At 40.1% G+C, this 13,908-nt stretch overlaps 1 protein-coding gene across 2 annotated transcripts in view; it reads left to right on the top strand.

Moving 5' to 3' along the window:
- Positions 1–6,334: 6,334 nt before the first annotated feature.
- LOC136877499 (ADP-ribosylation factor-like protein 2-binding protein) overlaps positions 6,335–13,908 on the top strand; it is a 50,572-nt gene continuing 42,998 nt past the window's right edge. The window contains exon 1 of one of the 2 annotated variants that reach the window (XM_067151602.2): positions 6,335–6,528. In XM_067151602.2, coding sequence (XP_067007703.1) covers positions 6,507–6,528 — 22 coding nt within the window. In that variant the 5' untranslated portion in view covers positions 6,335–6,506. Of the gene's footprint in view, positions 6,593–13,908 lie in introns of both variants that reach the window. The other variant, XM_067151603.2, reaches the window with a different exon arrangement.

The following is a 13,908-nucleotide window of genomic DNA, read 5'->3' as shown; positions in this document are numbered from 1 at the left end:
TGCACTCATTTTTGCCAGTAGTCTCCCATGATCCACCCTATCAAATACTTTAGACAGGTCAATCGCGATACAGTCCATTTGACCTCCTGAATCCAAGATATCTGCTATATCTTGCTGGAATCCTACAAGTTGAGATTCGGTGGAATAACCTTTCCTAAAACCGAACTGCATTCTATCGAACCAGTTATTAGTTTCACAAACATGTCTAATATAATCAGAAAGAATGCCTTCCCAAAGCTTACGTACAATGTATTGACACATACTGTTCATGGACTAAGAGAATCGATTTTAGTATTGAGATTGGGATTACATAAGACCACCCACGAAGTCATTGTCTTAGAGTATATTTCATAAAAGAGTCCAGAAGACGCGTTCTTGTGTGAAGAGAGCTGGAGCGTCATTATGAGAAATCTCCAGAACCTCATTAAAGGGAGTTATGTCCCAAGCCAAGCCTCTTAATGAAGATTGGGGACGCTTCCCGGATCCCGGCAACATTTACATTAGGAGGGAAGAACGAATTAAATTAATCTCTTTGGTTACGGTAGAGTTGAATTGGATTTGATGCAAGAATTGCAACCTGCATAATTTCTGCTTAATTTTGATATGCATTAGGGATGCAATCATAAATGCATTCATTAAATAGAGTACTTGGCGGGAGTTGCGCGGGAGAACGGCGAGTCGCGGGCGCGCGTATCCTGCACGCGATCAAGCGGCGTGGTTACGCTAAACTGGATTATAAAAGTGAGGCCGCCTGGCATATCAGTCTCATTCTTTGACCGGAAGGCTGCTTGAACGAGTCGTCATACTGCGTGTTGGTACTGAGAACAACGCTTTGTCTTCGAGCTGCGCATACTACTAGTACTACTGTATCTGCGAGGAAGTAAGTAAACAACTTGAATATTCAGCTGAATTCTTGATTTTACCTGTGAGGATATGCTATGGGGAGATGAGGTACTGCCTGTAAGAGACTGATGAACTAGTAGCTTCATATTTCTGTGAGGTCAAGTTGTAACAGTACGAAATGCTAGAATAAATATAGGCTCAGGGTAATTCAAGCACTACATGTTGTCCGAGTGAAGGGATGAAATAACAGTGACTAAGAGTAGTGAAGAAACTATTGTGTACCAGGTTTAAAATTCTGAACAAGACTTGGTCAATGTAACGTGTGAGACACGATAGTAGTGGAAACAGGCATCGAGTTCGGACAGTCTGTAATGAATGAATTTGTTTTCAGTTACCCCTGCATCAAGTCAGAACGAGTTTTGACATCATCATTGCGAGGAAGCCACAACCGGAGCTGAAGCCAACACGACAACGGGCATCGATCCAGGAACGTTGGGAGCACCTGATCAGCGCGACGTCGAAGGGGACATCTTCCAACCAACTAGGGAGCTGTACGAAGAAGTCACGCAAGAAAGAATGTCTCCAAGTGGTCAACAGTATCTGCTGCAAGCGTCGCAGTCTGTCATGATGTGGTAAATTCAGTGGTCCACAGGGAGGGCCGCTCCGTCATGTCATCAATAACATAAGGTCAGAGCTTTCCAATTCTGTTTCAAGCATGTCATTTAAATTTAGATAGGAATAGGGGGGCCGTCAGTCAACAGATTAGTTATGGTAGGAAAATTTCTTTGTAATATAGAGCTAGGCCTCAAGCTCGAACCCCGTACATTAGGGTAGATGATTGTTTGTAGATTCGTTGATTTGATTGTATTATATTAGCGTACGTGTTGTCTTTATGGGTCAGGTCGAACTCCCTTGGTCATGGCAGGTTAGTCTAACAGGCAGGCACTTTTTATTGTATCGCATTTAGGCATTTGTTTATGCAGACGTAGACGGTATAGTTGTGACCTGGATATAACCCGTAATTCACCTAGCTTCACTGACAGGGCGAGCGAGTCCGAATATTTGAGAGATGTGAGCATTATGCATATAGCTAACTGTATGTATTGATATGAGGAAGCCCAGCACAGTTAGAGAGTGGATTTGATGTATTGGAGATGCCTTATTATGGCTATGTGACTATTGCTTAGTGATTTGTGTTTTTGTATTATCAAGGTTGAGCCCATGGGAGGCGGAAATAAGATTGGTTATAGTGCTGGTGATATTGAGATGAGGGCGGATAGCCCAGGTGTATTTAAAAGAGTGCTTTAGCAGCCAGATTACGTACGGTGTTTTTGAAACGCGAGATTTCTTAGCCTGCAGCCCAGCTGAGCTCGTAAATTATGTGGACTGTCGCTTGTGAAGTGGTCGGAGGGTGAGGGTGTTGTGCCTGACGTCACAGTCTTGAAACTGGGTGATATTGCCGTCTGCAGCTTGTCGAGTGTGTAAGGGGAAGAGACGACCTTGATGTTTTGAAAGCTGAGAGAGATGTTTTTAATGCTCTATTTGCTCTACGTTAAATTTTACACTGACCCGTTTCATATTGACACCCTTGGATATGTTGGTTGTGTTCTTTTATATTGTTTGCATATGATTATTATACGCCTTACTTTTCATGGGACTAGGGTTCGTGACCGAGTCAGGACACTGTACATTATGTGGTGATATTTGTTTGCAGCGGGGTTCGATGGTACGAGGCATAGTAAATTTTATGGGAATTACTGTTAGATGTGTATTTCAGCAGATATTCGTTATTCTAGAATTCGTTACTTACACAATTGTAACAGGCTTGTTACAGCACAGCTGTTTGCGTGAAGGCAGTGAACTGGTTGTCATCGGCTCAACATTATCTTGACCCAAGCATTTTGAAAAGCTCTTATATTTGTATATAGATTTTGTTTATGTAATAAATCCCTGTTTGTTAAACTTTCAATGCAGCGATGTTTTCTGTTAGATATTTTTTTTATTTTAATTTAGCTTATTCTTACCTGATTAGTGACATATCCTAGTGTTTATCTTAATGTTGCCCATTGTCCACCCATGTTATCCCTAAGAAGAGCGCTTTGGAACGGCTGAGCGCGGCTGAGCGAGGATATGTGTTCAGGTAAGACTATATGCACCAGCTCACGTTTGTGAGAGTTCTTTCACTACTGTACTCTGGTTCGAGACCGGCTTTCGCCTGGCCGGAACTTTAGAGTCCTGTAGGGCACAGTATGTCAAACTTACTGGCTTGTAATTTTCAGCTTAATGTCTATCAGCCTTTCCTTTGTACACAGGGGCTACTATAGCAACTCTCCATTCATCTGGTATAGCTCCTCCGGCCAAATAATAATCAAATAAGTATTTCAGATATGGTACTATATCCCAACCCATTGTCTTCAGTATATCCTCATAAATCTGATCAATTCCAGCCGCTTTTCTAGTTTTCAACTTTTGTATCTTATTGTAAATGTCATTGTTATCATAGGTAAATGTTAATACTTCTTTAGCCTTAGTCTCCTCCTCTATCTGGACATTATCCTTGTAACCAACAATCTTTACACACTGCTGACTGAATACTTCTGCATTTTGAAGATCCTCACATACACACTGCCCTTGTTCATTAATTATTCCTGGAATGTCCTTCTTGGAACCTATTTCTGCCTTAAAATACCTATACATACCCTTCCATTTTTCACTAAAATCTGTATGACTGCCAATTATGCTTGCCATCATTTTATCCTTAGCTGCCTTCTTTGCTAGATTCAATTTTCTAGTAAGTTCCTTCAATTTCTCCTGACTTCCTCAGCCATTTCTAACTATTTCTTTCCAGTCTGCACCTCCTTCTTAGTCTCTTTATTTCTCTATTATAATAAGGTGGGTCCTTACCATTCCTTACCACCCTTAAAGGTACAAATCTGTTTTCGCATTCCTCACTAATTTCTTTAAACCCATCCCAGAGTCTGTTTACATTTTTATTTACCGTTTTCCACCAATCATAGTTACTTTTTAGAAACTGCCTCACGCCTACTTTATCAGCCATATGGTACGGCCTAATAGTCCTACTTTTAAGACCTTCCTTTCTATCACATTTACTTTTAACTACGACAAAAACAGCTTCATGATCACTAATACCATCTATTACTTCAGTTTCTCTATAGAATTCATCTGGTTTTATCAGGACCACTTCCAGGATATTTTTCCCTCTGGTTGGTTCCATCACTTTCTGAATCAGCTGTCCTTCCCATATTAATTCATTTGCCATTTGTTGGGCATGCTTCCTGTCATTCGCATTACCTTCCCAATTTACATCTGGTAAATTCATATCTCCCGCTACAATCACATTTCTTTCCTTGTCGTTTCCTACATACCTGATTATCTTATCAAATAAATCTGAACCCGTGTCAGTGCTACCCTTTCCCGGTCTGTACACTCAAAATATATCAAGTTGCCTATTATCTTTAGAAATGAGCCTTACATCTAGAATTCCATGTGTCTCATCATTAACTTTTTCGTAGCTTACAAATTTTTCTTTCACCAGAATGAATACTCCCCCTCCCACCATTCCTATCCTATCTCTACGATACACACTCCAGTTCCGTGAGAAAATTTCTGCATCCATTATATCATTTCTCAGCCATGATTCAACTCCTATTACAATATCTGGTAAATATATATCTATTAAATGATTCAATTCTATTCCTTTCTTTACAATACTTCTACAGTTCAACACTAACAATTTTATGCCATCCCTACTTGATTTCCAGTTCCCTGTTCCCTTATCACCGCTCCCTAGGCCACCCCGTTTCCCTGAATGTACCTCCCTATTACCTTTCCAAACAAATATAGTAACTTATACGTACCACTGCGGTTTAAGTGAAGGCCATCTGAGCGCAAATCCCTATCTCCTACCCACCCATTAGGATATAGAAATTTCACTCCCAATTTCCCACATACCCACACCATAGTCTCATTTAAATCCCCAATCACCCTCCAGTCAGTGTCTCTCCGACACAGTATTCCACTAATAACAATCTCCGCTTTCTTAAACTTCACCCGTGCTGCATTTACCAGATCCCACACATATCTAACTACGTTGGTACTTATATCAGCTTGCCTTACGTTGTTGGTACCAACGTGAAACACTACCACCTTCTCCTTCCCCTCCTCCCTCTCTTCTACTTTCCTCAACATCTGCCTCAACCTAATTCCTGGATAACATTCTATCCGGGTTCCCTTTCCTCCACACACTTTCCCCACGTGTCTAACGATGGAATCCCCCATGACCAGGGCCTCAACCCAACCCACCTCATTTGATCCCCTCCCCTCCTGGTCAGCCTTATCTTTCCTGATAGCTGCAGAAACTACTTCCTCCTCCCTTTTCTTCTTCCCATGACCCTGTTCCACCTGTCTTTTCCTATCCTATCCTCTACTCTACATTTCCCTTTCCTACCTTCTCCCTTCCTCCTACTTCCACACATCTCAGCAACAGTTCCCTGTCCCTCATCTTCCCTCTGTTGTTCTAACTGGAGTGACTCGTGCCGATTTCGCACAGACACCTGTCCTGAATTCTGATCCTGAATAGATCCCTTAGCCTGCAATCTCCTTCCCCTTAGAACATTAGACCACCTGTCTTCTACAATTCCGCCCTTTCCTTCCCCTCCCTCTTGTACACCTACTGTAACCTATACATTGTTTGAGGGAGCCCTATCTTCTGTGAGAATCCTAATTATCTCCCTCAAACTTTCCAACTCCTCTCTCATACCCTCAATGTCTCGCCACACCCACAGTTCGTACACTCGCACTGCTTAGCCATTCTTTACGGAAAAAATGAAAATAAAAATAAAAGAACTTATTTGCAAAAAATAAATGTTCAGAGGGATATATTGTCTGGGATAGTACTCAAAGATCACACAACAATAAGGTAATTAATATACGACTACACTACAATACTACTCTATTGTTTATCCTACAACCCCTAACAGGATTAAAAAAAACTGCTGTTAATACTGAATATCTAAAGGAATACACAAGAACTACACAATTCCAAACTGCAATTAAGCCTATCCTAATTACAACAGAATTTTAGTGAGAGTTTCTACGGATAACTCTACTACACCAGTACTACACAAATATTTTACAATAATAAAATAAGCACACTAAATTCTGATAGGATATTAGGCTACTCGTATACTACTGTACAGTACACTACAGTAATTTTTAAACTACTTTCAGACGTATCCTAATTACAATACCGGTACCGTACGTCACTACTAAACAACTTGTAATGTACCTAACTCGCATTACAGAACATTTTGTATTGAAAATGTGGAACCAATAGAATATAATTAATTTTTAATGTAATCTCAGTTCAGTACGGACCAATCAATATAAAATTTATATCCCAGTCTTGATTTGACAAAAATCTTCATGCGTAAAATCGATAGTGTGATCGATAGTTGCAGTTGCGATTAGAAGTTTGTTTACGAATTCTGTAGTCCTGGCTGTTTATTGGTTATGTTATTTTACAGTTATGGGCTGGGGATTTGCTCTGTTTCTCACCTGACCTCTAGCTGCTTCTTATAAATCAATATCTTTGTAATGAAAACTTGTCTTGTTTTCTTTCGTGAAACGTAACTTTCACAGCCATGTCTTACGATGAGAATAGAGGTTAGTTAAATTTATGATCTTCGGTAACAGCCACCTTTCGCGGGCAAATCAGCCGGTAAAGGAGGTATCGTACAGATATTTAACATTCTCATAATTTTATCATGTTGAAACCCGATTCACGAAATTAATTATCACGGTATAACATTTCTGTTCGCAAGGTTAAATACAGTAATTACAATGGAAGATATATTTTGGAAGTCCCAGGGTAGTGCATAACAACTTAAGTTTTGTGAATATAACCTAATGTAGCAGAATAATATAACTAAAAGGGAAGGTGAAACAGTTGTACCTACCCTTTTTGTGGCTTTCATCAATGAAAGTGTGGCTGATGAAAAGTAAATAGTTCTTGAAATTTGACTTCTCTGTACCAAAATTTTGCCTTCATTTTGCACTTCATCTACTTTGGTCCATCAAAAACATATATTACTCCTAAAACTAATGTATTCGTTGTTCTGTTTATGGTAGATAGTAATTAGATTTCATACTATAAATCTACTTTTTTTGTCTTTCCAATTTGCCATGTTCTATCATTGTGCTTGAGCTGCAGAATTCTCCATATTTTTGTTTTATCTGTCTAGATTTCTTGTTATGGGCTAACACCTAAATGGTGAAGGAAGTTTTGGTCATAGTTCTTCAGTGAGGTAGTGTTTTCATCAGTTCATATAACAATCTGGTTACTGGCAGTAAAGGTCCTTTGAGTCTAACAGTAGGCCCTAACGTGATAAGAGAGAAGGAGTGGCACTATCTTAGTCTTGGCTTGCGCAGGAAGTTTTGCCAAGCTTTGCTTTACTAAGCATTGTAAAAGACTTGGCATTTCTGAAAGTGTACTGGGCTACACGATACCTTGAAGAGTGAGGAAAGCAAAGTGGAGGCAGTGTGTGATCTCTAGGACCTGACGTCAACAATTACCTTCTGATCTGAACAGTATTCATTTTTTTTCCCTAGAACATGACTTACAAGTATTCATTTCTGAATTTCTATTTTGCTTTTTTTTTTTCTTCATATTACCATGTTTCATTTCCATATAGGGTCAAAACATCAATTTAGTCACTTTTCTATTTGTTCATAATTCTATTTGTGTTTGTTACATGGACATCTGTGTGTTTGGAGAAGATGTGAAAAGTGATTCCGCACACGCGCGCACACGCACACGCACACACACACACACACACACAAAAGTTCAATCCAACACTGCTTTTGGAGATGGTGGTTATTGTTTTAAGAGGAAGTACAACCGGCAACCATCCTCTTATTGTTACTAATCAGAGAGGAAAATTGGAAGGGTTCAAAAATAATGATATCAACCAAAGAAAGACAAGGGTCACGAAGGGTGTGAAAATAAAAGAAAATGGTGTATCATGTTTGATTAAACTGAAATATTCAAGTTCAGTCAATTCAACATAGCTTTAGTTAACATAAATCATGACACATCTTTTTATCAGTCCGAAGTCAGTAGCCATCTTGCATTATTCAACACTACAAGGAAAAGAAAAGGGAAAAAAAAGCAAGAAGAAAGAAAATGAGTAGGAGTGTACCGTTGCCAATTTTGACATTAATACATCTTCACTTCCAAATTGCAGCACTATTATACTGTTACAAATTGAAATTAAAACAATAACAATATTAAACACTATGTGTTAGAAAAATAAATTAATTTGAAAACATTCTTAGTATACTTTAACATAGCACCACAAATCAAAGTGGTGATTTGCCTTAGCTTCTTATGGAAACAGTTTAGTTAGGTGTATTGCCTCCCTTGGCGTGAATTACAGCCTAACGTCTTTTCACGCTTCTGTTAAGACGTTACATATTCACCTGAGGCAGATTTCTCCACACTCTACAAGGGCGTCTTCAAGGGCTTATAATTTTTGAGGAGGTTGCGATTGCGAAGAAATGTATTTTTCTAGTTGGTCCCAGACTTCAAGTCTAGGCTTCTGGATAATCATGAAATTCAGCAATGTCGTACATGAAAAGCGCATTATCTCCAATTTCTCTCATTTGTGGAATAATGTGAAGTACCAAGATCTCATTAATATACACCAAGTAGTTAACGATCCAGTTTGAAAGGCAATGAGATTTTTTTTGTGTCAAGGCTTATACCCCTTCCGCCGCCAAACCATAACGGATTCACCTTCAAAAGCAACAGTATTCCCCTGTGAGTGGGGGTGATAGAATAACATCCAATCCACAGTATGTCCTGCCTGTTGTAAGAGGTGACTAAAAGGGGCCCAGAGGTTCTTAACTTGGGAGAGTGTGTTAGTGACCATGGGGCCCTTAGCTGAGACTTTGCATTGCTTCCACTTACTTGTTAGGCTCTTCACTTTCATCTGTCCTATACAACCTCTCTTGGTCAGATCTTGTTCTTTTCCAACCCTCACGCTATCAGGCGTAGGGAGTCTTTCATTTTCACGTCCTTTGTGGCCCTTGTCTTTCTTTGGTTGATATCTTTATTTTTGACCCCTTCCAATTTTTCTCTCTGATTAGTAACAGCATAGGATGGTTGCCCGGTTGTGCTTCCTCTTAAAACAATAATCACCACCTCCAAAAGCAGTGGTGGATTGAACATTTTTTTTTTTGTGGATGGAATCACTTTCCACATCTCCAAACACATAGATGACCATCTGAACGATATAAACAGATTCATGATTCATCTGTAAGAAGCATCAGCAATGCCTTCATACTGGTGCAGGAGCCTCAGCAGGTCGTCAGGACCAGCCTCTTGGAGTCTACTCTTGATGGTTTGATCACAATTCATACTCCGGAAGCGTGCTATAGGTCCATCTGTAGTGGTCTTGCAGCTGCTTAGCAGTTTCACAAAGCTTGGAGCCACACAAAACAGTCCTGGGCTGGGATTGTTTTCCTTTGTCGACCTGTGTTAGGGAGCCTAGCAACACTTCAAGTCTCTTGGAAATGTTTCCAAAGATGCCATATGGTACCCCGGACTACCCCTGTCGTTATGGCCACTTGCCTCTGAAAATTGCCTACTTGAAGCAATGTAGTGGCACAAATGGCCTCATTTGAGGACAGTTGCTTCCGTCTTTCCCTGCTGCGATCCTGATAATTTGATGATGATGCTCGTTGTTTAAAGGGACCTATCATCTAGGTCATCGGCCCCTAATGGTACGAAATGAGACAAAATGGAATGACAAATTAAAAGCCCAAAATCCTCCACTGACCAGAATTCAAAACGTGAGGACGAAGGAGGATTGGATGGATATGAATTTCACTGGATCCGACCCGCAATGTCTTGCATTCACAGAAACTGACGTAAAACAATAGTATTACTGACCAAGGGACTGCGTCTATAGCATAATAATGAATCGATGATGCTTTTAGTCTAAAGAGGTCCAAAATCCAAGTCATTGGCCCCTCATAACGGTACTTATCACTAGGAAAGTAGAACCATGGTATTTGTCGTATTGCAATACTAATCAAAAGTAGCATAGACTCACGGCATTCCACACAGTATGATACTACTCACAGGTAATGAAATTTGCACATGGAATACAGACCTATGGTGTTTCGCACATTGCGGCGCCATTTACAGGCAACACAAACCTATGGTGTTCATCACATATGTGTACCAACCACAGTGACCTGCACTATCCCGTGGTGTTCCTCATATAGTGGGTACTAATCATAGGCAAGACAGAACCATGGTGTCGCTCCTAAAGTGGTACTAATCACAGGTACTGTAGAAGCCGGCCGACAACGCACTCTGTTGCTACTAATCACAAACCTATTTGGTACCTAACATAGTGGTACTAGGCGCAAGTAAAAGCGACCCATGGTGTTCCCCGCGTGGTGGTACTAATCACAAGTAGTTTCATGGTTCTAATACAATCATCCCTTGATCGGGCCTTTTAGTCACCTCTTACGACAGGCAGGGCATACTGTGGGTGTATTCTTCGCCTGCGTACCCCATCCACAGAGGGTTGTGTGTTTGGTCCGCGAGAGGTATTTTATTTCCCTAAAGTCCGCCGGCAAGCCGGTTAGGAACCACCTATCCGCCACCTGAGGCGCACCACGTGGGGTTCGTAGTAGGTTCGTGGCCTGATAATTTGCCATGGCTCATAAACAAAGTCGTGCACCCACACCAACTTTCGCACACATTTTGATTTGTGTTACTTCAAGCTTCCAATTGGTACACCACAAACAAACCAACAACATTGGCACCATCTTTTATATATACAATTTTTTTTTTTCTCTCTAATGTTTTGATCTCCAATCCATTATGTGTAAGTACAATGCTATTGCGAGAATTTAAAGGAGTGACTAAATTTATTTTTTGAGCAGTGCATTATTTTACTTTATTTAATTTTGTTACACCTTTATATTCAGAGGTTCCCTGAGTTAATCGCTCTTATAGTTGACAATACAGGAACAATGATATAAAATAATTAAGTGGTAGGCCTTCATTAGATAACTCATTTGAGTAGAAAGGAAGGATCTTATGTGTACACCAAGTACAGTCTCCACATGATTCTCGCATTACCGATGAGACAAGATTAATTTTAGAGAAGAATTCGCAAAGATATCAACCAGTATGCTAGAAACTGGCAAAATTCCCAAATGACTGCGGAATTCACGTAAAAGTTTGTTATATAAGAAACATGATCCGAAGGTTGTTTTGAACTTGCGACCCATCACTATCTGTTTAGTCATTAGGAGAGTAATAGAAAGAGTATTCGACAGTTGCCTACATGAGTACATCCACTATAATGAACAATTTTTTTGGACACATTTACAGAAAGGATGACAACAGACTAACCAATCACATCTTCAACCTTCTGAATAGTTACAAGACATGAAAAATGCTGGAATTCGAACAGGTACAATCAAAAACAGAACACTTTTTAGAGAAGCAGTTCAAAAGACAACGTTTCAGGAGCGGAAGAAACCAACAACTAGAAGAAAGTGGACTCCAGAAAAGAAGGAACGACATTCTCGAAGGATGAAGGAAATTTGGAAGCAAAGGAAATCGAACATAATGAAAAGTAACCAAAGTTGATTCATCATACCCTCCAAATGGGTTATTCAAAAGAAGATGAAGAAGACCAGTGAGGATTCTGTTCAACTCGAGGCACTGTTATAAATACTTCCATTCTTGGCACCCTGTTAAAATCTGCTAAACAGAGGAAACAAGATGTCACGGTATTTTTTTTTTTTTTTTTTTACATTGGAAAGGCATTTGACAATATTGGTCACAGCCATTTTCTAAAAAGCCTAGTCCGAAGGAATACCTTAAAAACTTGGACGTAATTTCCAACCTTCAGACTAGGAACGTCACTGAAATCGAAACGCAGGTAGAACAAAACCTATTCTCATAAAGAGAGGTGTGGTGAAGGGATCTCCATTATCACCAGCCCTCTATAACCTAGCTGTAGTCCATATCTTAGAGGAGATAAGCGAAGATAGTCTCTCGCGGCATTACGAGGGTATCTGTCACCTGAACTCCCATCTGTAACCGTAATGGGCTTTGCTGATGACACTGTAATCGTGGGGAATAACAAGGAAGCAGCTTTAGATCTTACTCGTCTAGCCTGCAGGAGGTTTGAAGAAATTGGACTTGATATCAATCCTCAGAAGTGTACAGGGATATGTGTAATCTGAGACGAGTTGAAACAAGGGTTGCTATCCGTGGAGGAAGACTGTAGAATTGACTTAATTGCAGATGGCGAACAAATTCGCTATCTTGGAACTTCCTTCAGGGATTCGCTAGTGTTGGACGAAACTGCCATAATGAAAGATCTTCACATTAAGCTCCAACTTCTAACATCATCGCCACTGCTTAAGGAAAACCAAAAGCTCATAGTCCTCAATTCTTCAGTCTGTCTCATCCTAATATATCCTTTCCTGACATGTAGTTTCAAAATAAAATTGCACAGAAATTTTTATCTGATAGCGATAAAATGATTAAAAGTGCAACAAAGGAGATATTGCAGTTGCCGATGGCTACTCCAGATGGCATGCTGTACACTGAAAAGAAATACAAAAGACTCGCTTTTTAAAAACTGGTGGGAAGTCTACCTACAATGCATTAATGCTTGCAACATGTTACTAAGACTGAAAATCCACTCGCTGCTGCTTCGAGGTATTCTCACATAGAGAGTCGGGAATGTATAGAACATCTCAAATTAGCAAACGCAGATACTCAGAAAATAACTGCCAAGAACAGCCAGTATGATACTAAGAGGATCCAGCAAGAGCTATGAGAATGTGAATTCACCTCCTGGTGTTCACTACCGCAAAAAGGACTCGCAATACAACTATACAAAGAGTACATACCAGCAAACTCTTGGGTGCGAGATCATACCGGACTGTCTTGTACCAAGCGGAGAGAAGCTATAAAGGTGATTGCTCATGTTCCTGCGGTGCTCTCGGTGCCAGGCAGATCCCTGGACAACAACCTCTGTCGACATTGCCACGGAGAGAAAGAAACTCTTGGTCATGTCCTGGTATTCTGCAGATGCCAAGAGCTCCTAAGAAACACACGGCACCACCAGATCAGATCCTTCATTGCCGAAGAACTGAGAAAGAAGGAATTCAATGTACATGAAGAGATACACGGACTGGCCATAAATGGCAGTTCACGGAGAAATGACATCATAGCTTATAAAGACAAAATTTCTGAGGGATTCATCTTAGATCCAAATGTCAGGTTTGAGCACCATAGCGGTCAGCCAGAGGGGGGTCAATCTAAAAAGATTAAAAAATACAAACCCACTATCCCTTACTACAAATCTAAATGCCACCTTCAGGAAATTGAAATAATAGGGATAATGGTTAATGATCGGAGCTCGTGGTACCATACCTCGTCACTTTGTCGCCATGTGGAAGCGCTTCCAACTTCCAATGAAGCTCATCCCCGAAATTGTGACCCTTGTCCTCTGAGGCTCCATCAATATCCAAGACACCACCTCTACAGTACTGAAATGATGCACTAATTATACTGTTTACCATAATATCTATAATAATATTATCTCCTTTATAATTTCGAGTTTTCTTTCATTAATAGAACTGTATAGATAAAATTTGATATGTTTTTACCTTCGTTTTAATGGCAGCCTGTAAATACATGAGGTTGTTCCTAAATAAATGGAAATGTATAAATGCAAAAACAATAGGGAGAATTCAGAATGATTCTTAAGGGGCTAGAAACATTGGAGCAAAATGAACCACTGTATCGCCATGGACTAACTGACCAGTCATAGATTGTACCCAACAACAAAGGTGGATGGTATAGTAGTGGATGTAAACAAGAAGTAGTTCTTGAACACCCAATAGTTTTTTTGCTATTTGCTTTACGTCGCACCGACACAGATAGGTCTTATGGTGACGATGGGATAGGAAAGGCCTAGGAGTTCGAAGAAGCAGCCG

This window comes from Anabrus simplex, chromosome 7 (assembly GCF_040414725.1).
Source record: "Anabrus simplex isolate iqAnaSimp1 chromosome 7, ASM4041472v1, whole genome shotgun sequence".
In the NCBI taxonomy this organism is placed as follows: Eukaryota; Metazoa; Arthropoda; class Insecta; order Orthoptera; family Tettigoniidae; genus Anabrus; species Anabrus simplex.
This window is presented reverse-complemented; position numbering and strand designations above follow the sequence as displayed.